Source organism: Euprymna scolopes, chromosome 13 (assembly GCF_053919585.1).
Source record: "Euprymna scolopes isolate OS-2025 chromosome 13, ASM5391958v1, whole genome shotgun sequence".
Lineage (NCBI taxonomy): Eukaryota > Metazoa > Mollusca > Cephalopoda > Sepiida > Sepiolidae > Euprymna > Euprymna scolopes.
In genome coordinates, this window is record NC_136494.1 from 42,842,398 (window position 1) to 42,854,637 (window position 12,240).

General features: G+C 32.8%; 1 protein-coding gene across 1 annotated transcript in view; it reads right to left on the minus strand.

Moving 5' to 3' along the window:
- LOC145292232 (uncharacterized) overlaps window positions 1-12,240 on the minus strand; it is a 351,246-nt gene that overhangs the window by 331,348 nt on the left and 7,658 nt on the right. The window contains exons 5-6 of the mRNA XM_080138555.1: window positions 7,171-7,306; window positions 651-671 (exon numbers count right to left, since the gene is read on the minus strand). Of these exons, the coding sequence (XP_079994681.1) occupies window positions 651-671; window positions 7,171-7,306 (157 nt within the window). The remainder of the gene's footprint in view (window positions 1-650; window positions 672-7,170; window positions 7,307-12,240) is intronic.

The window sequence follows — 12,240 nt, forward strand, 5'->3', positions numbered from 1 at the left end:
AAAAATTCTGCTTTAATTGTTCTAATTAGTCATTTATAATCAACTAAACAAATCATTCATCTCTTTCTTAGTTATGTAATTCTCTAGCTTCTCTCATAACTCTCTAATATCTCTCAATGTTTTCGTGGGCATTTAGATATAAATTGACTGCCTTTTTTAGTGTAAGCATCTAATTTTCATATGTGTGTCTGCACACCCCACAAACAGGTATGTAAATTAGATAGCAAAATAATAAGTCTACTTATAGCTATATATAAATTATACTTCTATATAAAATAATATTAATAATAATAATAATAATAAGAAGAAGAAGAAGAAGAAGAAGAACAACAACAACAACAACAACAACAATAATAATAATATCAAGAATAAGAAGAATAAGAAAAAGAGCATAAAAGTAAAGAAATTGATTTTAATTATACAGATATATTAAGGTTTATAAACTTTGGAATTAAATAAAAGTAGAATAAGTAGTGTTTCTGGCTGTGACCCATATAATTAGCCAAATCATATAGAACTCTAAATGCCAGTGTTAATGAGAGCAATATTTTGAAGAAAGGTGATATAAATAATACTTGAATATATTCATGCAACTTTATATCTTCCAATGCCCCTCTTTCTATTTCTGACACTATAATTAAGATACTTACTTGTAGGTGCTGGAGTTGTACCTAAAAAACAGATATAAAACATAATTGAAATTAAGTATGTTTGTTTTCTGTGTTTCTTTAACAGTTAAACTAACATAAATTATGAAATCAGCAGAAAATCTGTTGCATTCAATTTTGCACATATATTTTCAGGAAAAGAATCTATTTCTTCCTCACTACTAGTGATGGCCAATCAATCAAAAACAGCTTTTTCTAAAGCTTATTAAAATTTATGAAAATCCGCTATTTCTGAACAACTTTTGATTTTATCAGAAAGATAAAACCTTGAAGTTTATTATGTTAAAAGCAGAATAATATAATACTTTTGTATAATTTTTAATAGAATTTTAAGTTTTAAATTTTTCAAAAAGATACGTTTAACTCAGTCTTTGCAGAATGTAAATAAAACAAATATCTTTTAAAAGGTTTTCGAATCAATTAAACTAACTTTTTTATGTCTAAATAAAATTTACTATGATAGGTTATAAGAATATGCAAAAATATTAGTAGATAATTACCTTATATTTTAATAAATTCAAATAATTTAATTTTTTATCATGAACTTGTACATTCTACCTACTGCCGCCATCTTGGATTTTAGGTATAGGAACCCAGTCGCGTCTAAATGTTTATTTAAGCATTTCCATGAATTTTAATGTTACTAGACAGGCAAATACATTTTTTTAAATAATTGGATTAAATTATAATTACAAACACCATTTATGGTAAAATATGTTATTTTTAGCTTTATAATTTTTTTCCTTCATAATAATTGATCAGTCAAGCTTTAAATTTTTCCTAATACTTGTTAAAAGTAAAGAAAAACTGCTTTTTTTCTATTTTTACATCAAACAAATTTTTAGCATTATATTTCTCAATTTTAATATCACTTTTAGTCAGTTTTTAATTTCATGATTAAAATTATTTTTCCTTTCTTATTTAATAACAACTAATGAGCCACACTCTTTTTCCATAAACTAGATCATACTGTATTTTCCCCAATTTTCTATTGCATAAATCAAGTTGACAAACACTTAATTGGAATTTGGTGGCCCTTAAAAAGGCCGTTTTTGGTAACCATTATCTACGGCAATCCATGAAAGCTTTGGTGGTTTGGAAATTTTTCTTTAATTTCTGATAATTTTTCCAGGTAGGTGTTGGGGTGTGTTTTTCTTTTAGAGAGTTTGTAGAGATCTAATATTATGTTGGGTTTTTGTATAGTCCATGGAGGGATATCTATTAATTTAGTTTTGTGAATTTTACTTAGTGGGATATTTGTTTCTTTAATGATTTGATTAATTCGGAGCCCGAAAGTCTTTGTTTTGTTTTCATTTTTGCTGAATAATGTTCTGTATGATGGGTTTAGTGTGCAGTTGTGGGCTGGGTTTAAGTTGCAGGATTTTAATTTGATTAGGTATTGTATAGCCAGCTTTTCTCGTCTTAGTTTTTAAGCAGCTAGTACAGGCTATTGGTCTATAGTTTTGTAGGTTGCTATGGTCTTTGTTTGCTTGGGATTGGTATAGTTGTCTTCCATGTTTTTGGTAGTTTTCCTGTTGTCCAAATGTTATTGTACATGTATAGTAAATATTCAAAGGATTCCTGGGGGAGTTGTTTGATGAATTCGTATCGGATTTCGTCAGGTCCCTCTGCTGTGTTGCATGACATTTCTATTGAGTTTTTTAACTCTGTCATAGTGAACGGCTTGTTGTAGTGTTCCATGTTATTAGATAAAAAATTTAATTTTGGTCTTTCCTCTTTTGTTTTGATTTTCTGGAATTGTTGATTATTATTTGTTTTGGAGTTTTCTGCATAGGTTTTGGCCAGTAAATTTGCTATTTCTGTTTTAGTGGTGGTTTTATTTTGTCCTGTTACAAGATGTCTTATAGTGGAGGTTTGAAGTTTTCCAGAAATTTTTCTTACCATTTCCCAAATTTGTTTGGGCTTTGTATTTACATAGTCTTTCCAAGTTTCTTTTTTTTATTATTCTTTTATTGTTCTGTGTGATTTTGCTCTGAGTTTTTTAAATTCAATTAAATTTTGGGTTGTTGGTGTGGTCTTGAATTTTCATAGAGATGCATGTCAGAGTGTTATTGCTTTTTGGCAATCTTCATTGAACCATGGTTTATTTCTCGATGCTTTAGTTTGTCCTTTAGGTATGCATTCCTTTGCTATAGTGGTAAGGGTTTCTGTAAAATGATTATCTTCTAGATCTGAATTTTCGTTTCTTATTAATCTTTTTTTTTGCATTCTCTTTGGAATTTCTCCCAGTTTGCTCTTTTTAGTTTCCAGTACATGGGAGTTTCTTCATTCAGAGTGGATGTTTCCAGTATGATTGGGAAGTGATCACTTCCACAGGTATCATCATATATTTCCCATATAAAGTCCATAAAAGCTTTTGAATCACATAAGCTTAGGTCTATCGATGATCCTGATCCAGTGGCAGAGTTTAAATAGGTTGATGTTGTGTTGTTTAATAAGCATAAATTAGTTCTGTTTATGAGTGTTTCCAATGTTTTGCATTTGGGGTCTAGCTTTTTGCTACCCCATATTGGGTTGTGGCTGTTGAAGTTTCCCAGCAAAAGGTAAGGTTTGGGGAGTTGTTCTATAAGGTCGTTTATTTCTTTTGTATTTATAGTTTCGTTTAAGGGTATGTATATGAAACAGATAGTGATGGTTTTATGTAATGTAATTTGAGTTGCTATTGCTCGTAGCTTTGTTTTTATATTTATTTTGCTATGAGGTATGTTTTTCCTGATGAGTATCATTGTACCTCCATTAGCTCTGTGTCCTGTGTTGTTGATAAAATTGTTGCTTCATAGTGTTTCATTTGCAGTTTGTTTTTTTCTTGTAGGAAGGTTTCTTGTAGACAGATGACAGCAGGGTTTAACTGATATGAGTACCAGTAGCTCGTTGTAATTCGCTTTTATACCCTTACAATTCCATTGTATTATTCTGTGTGTAGTGTTTTGTATTTTGGCTGGTGGTTTGGGTTTTGGATGTTTATTATTGTTATTATTCATCTGTATGTTTTGTTGCTTTTATCAGCTTTCTTGCTTCTGGGAAGGTTTTGTAGATACTTGCAAAAAATCATCCACTTCCATTTTTTGTATTATTTTAGTTTTTTGGTTTGAAACCTCATTTGGTGATATTTCTGTTTTGGATCTAGATTGGGAACGTTGTCAGGGTTTTTTGGTTTCCAGGCTTTTTGATTTTTTTTATCTTGAGTGCCTTTCTTGGCTCTTGATTTCGATTAGTTCGAATTTGTTTTCATCTTCAACCAGCACCATTTCTGTTTTTTGTTTATTATGTTGATTTTCTTTAGGAGGTTTTGTTTTGGTAGGTGAAAAATCCTTGGGTTTAGTAGTACTATTGGATAAGTTTGGAATTTCAGCCTCATCTCTCTGGGACTGGGGATTCTCCTTCAGGTCCCATTTAGTTAGTTTAGTTATGTTTTCCTTTAATGTCTCCATTAGTCACTTTAATTCTTTCATCAGTTCAATTAGGTTGTTTTGTACCGACTCTTGTTTTGAGATTGGGCTATTTGTAGTTTTTACAATACTTGTATATGATAGAGAATCTGGTGTGCCCTCAACTAGTCTTCTTGCCTCCGAATATGGTAGATTTCTGGTGTGTTTGATTTTAGTTAGTTTTCCTTCTTCCAAACTTCACATTCCTTTGAATCAGCTGTATAGTTTTGTTTGCAGTTTGCACATTTTGATGGCATTTTGCAGTTTATGTGTTCCCCAATTCCACCACAGTTTATGCATGTTGGTGATCTGGTGCATCTATCTTCGAGGTGGCCGAATTTATGGCATTTGTGGCATCATAATGGGTTTGGAATATAGATTTCTACCTTTTCTATTATATAGCCAATTTTTATTTCTGTGGGAGGTTTGAGAATATTGAAATTTAAGATGTAGGTGTTCGTCGGGATCATTTGTTTTTTTTTATGTTTATTTTTCTGATTTCTGTGACTCCTTGCTCCTTTAAGTTGTTTTTAATTTCTTCTGGCGAGCAAACTGCAAGTTTTGGGCTCTTTATCACACCCTTTGAAGAGTTCAAGGTGTGTGGGGGTAGGCTTTTATTTTGAGGTTGTGGATGTGGTTTTGATTTAGGAGTGTATTTGCTGAAAGTTTATTTAGTACTTCTATAAGGAGGGTGTTGTTTCTTAGTTTTTTGGTTTGTGTAGTTTTGTTATAGATCTGATTTCTTTTTCTATAATTAATGAGGACAATTTGGTGATTGGAGTACGGCTCTCCATAGATTCAAAAACAATGAACCTTGGGAATATTCTATGATTATCTAATTCTATATCCGAGTCTGATTCATCTTCACTTTCTGGATGGGGGTCTTTTGATTTTTTAGAAGCCATAAATTATATTTTTTCCCTTCATCATCCTTGCTCCCAACCCTCCTCAGAGCCCTAAATTGGGAGATGGTTGGGGAGAAACCCATCCACCTAAACACTTCAGGGATACAAGGACGATATACTCAAACTGTGAGTGTATCTGCTTATGACGGTTTCTTCATTTACTTGGACCCAGCAAGTTATAATAAAGAGCTGTTGTCGCATCAGGTTTCACTTTTTGATTGGCCCTTGCTATCGCCTTCTAGTATCAGTATTTTTTGTTTTCGTTTTTTTTTATAAAGGTGTTTGTGTGTGATGTATTTGTATTTCTCTTTTTGTTAGGGCTTGGCATGACTAGCCAATTGATCGAGTCGGGCCTTCCTGACCGCCATCTAACCAAAGTAAGGGCCAAAGTGGAGTGTTGTAGATTCATGGCCACTTGCATCTGAGTTATGAGGTACTCAGCCATCAGGATCCCGTTCTAGAGCATTACAGGTCGCCACCCACAGCCAACAGGTAGCCCCATTGAGGAACTTTTACTCTCAGCAGGGGGGGGGGTAGTCGGTGTATTCTAATGCTCCCACCGATGGGGTTGGGAAGTGGGGAAGGAAAAAAGAAAAGGGAAGGGAAGGAGAAGGGGGCTGTTGTTTTTTGTTTTTTGTTTGCAGAACACAATTAAGTTTTACAAAAGAGAATAGAAAACAAAAAAACAGAAAATCGATGTAGGTGCATTTTGTCTCAGGAAGCCTGATCTTGTGGCACTAAAAAGATGACTGAAGAAAATTAGTTGAAATTACTTGCAAAAAAAGAAAACTGCAGATGGATGAAAATGACTACAGAATTTTCTTACACAAATTCGATCGAGATATAAGAATGACCATTCAAAAAATTGAAAAATTACAAAAAAAGATCATTAAGCAAAAACACTCCGTACTATTTAATATATATATATATATATATATATATATATATATATATATATACATAAAGAAATTCTTTATTTTCTAAATATTTTTACAAACTTTATGAGAATTTTATATATTTTATATATTTTGTTTCTCTCAAGTTTAATTCCACTTATATTCTTACTATAATCCTCTGATGACAACAATTTAGTGAAATGAACTCACTTTTATAAGCTACTAGTTGTACTAACTTGGCATTGATGCAATAGAGTCATTTAGTTTTTTAATTATTATTTGTTTGTCCATTTTAAAATTTAGGATAGACAATTCCTATTATATTCAATTTAAAACTTTGCTGATTTATATTTCTAGGTAACTATTTTAAACGTTTCATATTAGCAATCGTCTGGGCCAGACTAAGTAATTTTTTAAATAAATTGTAACTAAGTATATAATTATATTATTAATAACATGGTAAAGCAATAACAAATGAAAATAACTAGCCAAAAATAAAGTTTGATTTGTCAGGTTAATGCTTGGGTCTGACTTTGAAAATTTGATAATGTAATTTTATAGATTAGATTTTTATATCTTGTACCCATCAGCATTTATTCAAGCAGTTGCATTATATAAAACCTAGTCTTATTGGTAATCTGTAACTACCAAACAATCATCAGTTATTTGTTGTGATTTGCATCATTGCTAGTGATGACAGACTGATTTCAGATTCATATTTTAATACAGTAGCGCATATCATCATCATATTCAGTTTATTGTCCGTTTTACATGCTGGCATGTGTTGAATGGCTTTTACAAATTGACTTGCAAACTAATCTATTTCTGGCCAGATCTTTATTTATCCCTCTTTCTTCTAAGCCCATTTTTATCACTTCCTTCCATGTTTTCTTTAGTATTCTCCTGTGAATTAATCTTGCTCCATACACTGTTCTACATTTTCTAACCTAAAACTTTCATCCATTTTTTTCAATGTGGTCATACCATCAAAGTCTTCTCATCTCCTTATAATGTCCTGATTTAATTTTCTTCTGAAGTCATTAGATCTAAGTGTATCCTTCAAGACTCACATTACACACTCGTAATATCATTCCGATATCATTTATATCCATGCAACACATATCCTCAACCCTCACTGGCTATGTTTCACCTCCGTACATAATTACACTGCGTACACATTCGACTATAAGACCAGCTTACTAAATACTATTGTACAATAAAGAGGAAGAAAAAAATCAACATAAACACTTACTTGCTGATTGGAAACAACCAATAATAGAAATGACAACTGACATTTTACAGTTAGCATTTGCTGTGATGAAGTGAATTTTAACCGTATCTGCTGTGCTGCCAAATGGTACTTTTATAATATCCTCAGCATCATTGTTCTGAACAAAAAAGGAAAAGGAGACATAAATTAAGATGAAAGCTAAACCAAATAGCATTTCTCTGTTGATTTGTCTCTCCACAATGAAAGGTTTTTATAATAATAATTACTTGATAGTTCGGTCAGAAAAATAAATAAATGTTTTTTTTTGTTTTGTTTTTTTTTATTCAATTTTCACCCCAAACAAGGCACAGTGCCACTTTGAAGCAGGGGGCTACTATCAGGGACTTAATTAGTGGGGTCATTATGAAGGGAGATGAGTAGAAAGATGTTTGTTAACATTACACTTGAACTTCTGCATATCATTGCAGTTGGGAAAGCAGAATCCCGGAAGGGAGTTCCAAAGACCCGCAGTTCTGGGGAAGAAACTATTGGAGTAAAAGGCTTTCTTGCACCTAGGGATCTCTACTGTAAAGGGATGAGACTTAGTAGCTTGTTGGGTTTGTTGGGGGTAGTTACGTCGGGGAGGTACAAGTGTTTGCAGTTCGTCAGAGCATTCACCATTAAAGTATTTGTAGAACAGGCAGAGGGATGCAACATCTCGTCAATGGGACAGAGGCTGAAGCCTAGATGACAGTTCAGGACCTATCAGGTTGGCGACTCTCTTTTGAACCCTGTCCAGGAGCGAGAGACAAGCAGCAGATGCACCCGCCCAGATGTGACAACAGTACTCCATACATGGGCGAATGGTTGCCTTATAGAGGTATAGGATACTGTCAGGCGTAAGTAGTTTTCTAGCACGGTAGAGGGAGCCAACCTTTCTTTGATGCAGCCTTGGCAATGCTCTCAATGTATCTATTCCAGTTCACATTCCCTGTAAACGTTAGGCTGAGGAGTTTAAAAGAAGTACTTTCAGGCAATGTGTTCTTGGCCATTGCTATTGGTGGTAGAGAAGGTTTCTTGTAGTTATTGAAGGAAACAAGCTTAGTCTTAGCAGTATTGAATGTGACCAACCATTTTTGTCCCCATTCCACTACGGATTGGAGGTCATCCTCTAGTGTTTCTGCCATTTCCTTGGGTATGTGTTCATTTGTTTTCCCCTCATATCTGTTATAGAGAGTGGTGTCATCGGCAAATATACCCATCTCCGAAACAATTTTATCAGGGAGGTCGTTTATGAATATCAGGAATAATAGAGGTCCAAGGATAGACCCCTGAGGTACTCCCGCATTTATGTCATATTGTTTGGATGTACGACCGTCGAGGACAACTTTGATTTTTCTATTACTTAAGAAGGATTTAATTACATTATGAATTCTTCCAGTGATTCCATATGATCTAATTTTCCTTAGAAGACCATCGTGCCATACCCTGTCAAAAGCCTTAGATATGTCAAGGGCCACCGCTCTACCCTCCCCTGTTTTATCCAATGAACAGTATATACGTTCAGAAACTATAGTTTAGATATCTGCTGTTGAACGGGCTTGCCTGAATCCATATTGTTTGTCAGTCAGGAGTTTATTATTGCTTGCCTCTCTTTTTTTTCTTTGTCCATTTTTGGCAGTAAGCATTCTGGAACTACTACCCCATAAGCTTATCAAATGGCTCTCATCCTTACGAGGTGGGGGAGATGTTGAGAGCTGTTGAGCCTTTTCTTTGGCTCTCTTATCCTCTCTCTTTCTCCATACACTCTCTTTCCATCACTACATGTTCAGCCTCTCTTTTTCTGTGATTCTCTTGCCCCGGCGATGATTAAAACAAAAAATGCAAGAGATATTTTCTGTCAGCAAAAAAATGGAATTAAAATGTTTTCTCTCTAAAACACATAATCTAATGCAGCAATTATGTAAAAATATACAAATATGAAATATATATATATATATGAAGTATATATATACACAAAATATATATGTATATATACATATATGATATATACATATATATACATATATATACCTATACATATATATATATACACATATATATACATATATATATATATATATATATACAGATATATATATACATATATATACAGATATACATATATATACCTATACATATATATATACATATATACATATATATACATACATATATACATATACACATATTATTTTTAAAATATAATCATCCACTGACACGTGTTTCGTCGACTCATCAGAGGGGCTGAATCTAGCGAGATTCGAAATTGGGGCCCCACGGTAATTAGCCTAAACCCACTGACCCATCTCGCACGACTGTCTGGATATATCGCGATTTACTTAGATGTTGTTTGTTTTGGTTTTAGCGATATGTTTTGAATGAATTCAATTATTTACGAAAGTACATTTTTACCTAAATGCGAGTTGGGAATAATTTTCCCTTTAACCAACGTGGTACCCCCACATGGGGAGCGGTATATATATCATTTTTAAAATATGATTAACCACTGACACGTGTTTCGTTGTCTACGACTCATCAGAGTAGCTGTTGTTTGTTTTGGGTTAAAGGGAAAATTATTCCCAACTCGCATTTAGGTAAAAAAGCGCTTTCGTAAATAATTGAATTCATTCAAAACATATCGCTAAAACCAAAACAAACAACATCTACATATATACATATATATATACATATATATATACATACATATATATATATATATATATATATATATATATATATATATATATATATATATATATATATATATATATATATATACGAAATAAGTTGAATATTTGTATATATTTGTATGTATAATACTAATTCATCAATCAATATGAATTTTGGAGGACAGCTGCTATGTGTAAATTTAGTTTTATGCAAAAGGAGCAGCGTGAGATTTTTCTGAAAATTCAAATGCATATAATTTTTAGTGAAATTTCAACAATAGGTATTAGACATTAATTACTAAATATTCCTCAAATTTCAGTTCCTTTAGAGTTTTTAAAGGATTATTATTTCATTCTTATATTTATTACTAGCATTTCAGCCCGGCGTTGCCCGGGTGTTTAGATGTGTATGTTGAGCAAAAAAAAAAAAAATGGTAGTAGGAAGGCAGGGTCGAATCCGTACCGCAAAGGAGGAAAAGAACGGAGTAAAACCTAACGTTTATGCTGTTACGACCACCGCCAAACTGGAAGCAACATTTTTAAAAATCAAGGCTAGACAATCTAAAGGAGAGGATAACTTTCAAAAATATCGGCGAAAAAGGTGAGCCCCCCCCCCCCTGTAGAAAAGTGCATAGTTGAAGGGGAAGATATTAATGTTTTTAGCCAATTTTTCGGTATTTGTCATATGAGAGGTCTAACTTTAAAACGATACTGATCTTGGTAAAATCCGTCGCCTCTATTGAAAGTTTAAGGCAGACATGCAAACAGACATACATACATACATTTATATATTGGTAACTAAAAATTTTCGACCCAAACTGATGAAAAAGTTTGCCCTATCTCTTTATGTAAAATTTCAAATATTTAGACCAGAAATTGTCTGAGTAATTTGGAAGAGACCGCAGAGGTCAAATTTTTTAAAACTTTGACCCCTATTATGACCCCTTAAAATTTATTGTTTTGGGCTCAAATCAAGTTATTAAGTTAGATCCATGTCCAAGGAACCTATATCTAAAATTTCAAGTGCATAGACCCAAAATTGTCGGAGGAGTTTGGTAGAGTTCTCAAAGGTCAAATCGTTGAACTTTGACCCCTTAATCGTCAAATTTCTGGCCAAAAGCCGATCACATCGATTTTCCCAAATCTCAGTACCCTGTATATCAAATTTCGAGTCTGTAGACTGACAGAGTTATTGCGTAGGGAAATGTACACAGACACACTCACAGACACACACATGGACACACAGACACGTTCACTTTTATATATATATAGAGATTTACATAGCTCTTAAAAAAAACTCACCACATGTTTTAATTTATTTACCTCCCCACAAAGACAGAGATAGACACAAGGTCGGTTTTTAATGTATGGAAAATCCAGCTCCCCTAAAAGAGGCACTCTGGATTATAACAAGGATAAAAATGAGTTGTATAACTTATTAGAAATTGTCCCAAACAAGGTTTGACTTTAATCATATGATTTATATTCGTTTGAATTTATTTCATACATTCTCATCAGACGGTAGGAAACTAATTTGGAGGAAGGAAAACTGAATTCTGACACACTATTGATACATATTGGAATAATGAGTGGAAGAGACTTGCACTATGTAAAACCAAAAGGGTCTCATCCTAAACCTAAAACATATTGATTTCGCATTTGGAACTGTTTTAATCCTTTGAATGGACATCAGATATCAATATGATTCAGACAAAACAAAATGCTAAGAACGTTAATAAAAGATTGCTTGATATTACGGTTCTGGAGTTTTGAGATGAAGATTGGTTATTCGTATTATTTGGATTCTTCATACTACTGTTCTCATCTTGAGTGTCATTTTCACAACGTTTCAGTTGATGTAACCTCCAAATATATATATATATATATATATATATATATATATATAATTGTGAATTACTTAGGATCTCTATCCAGTCATGGCTGATGGAATGAGAGCATACTACCCCCGTGAAATAAAGAGTTTTGCTCAAAAATCCGTCCAAATTCTCGAGTTTGACAGAAATATTCCCGAGTTCGACAAGATACATCTGAAGAAGGTCGGAGGTTACATCGACCAAAACATTGTAAAAATCACACTCAAGATGAGAACAGTAGTCCGAGGGATCCAAATAATATGCGTAATATTATTTCATATTTCTTATCTTATTAGAAATAAAATGTATAGAATGTTTGCTTGGTGTGATAGTTTATCAGGATGATGGGAGAAAATATTATATAGGGAAAGTAGATAGCTGATTATTTTAATTATGTGAAGTAGAATAGGTTTGAAGTTAGATCCAGTTGCTGTCAAAATTTTAATAAAGTTTGATCATCATGTAACATCTGAAGATAATCAAGAATCAATTTCCAGTTTATAACATTGTCTTATTCTTCAATAATA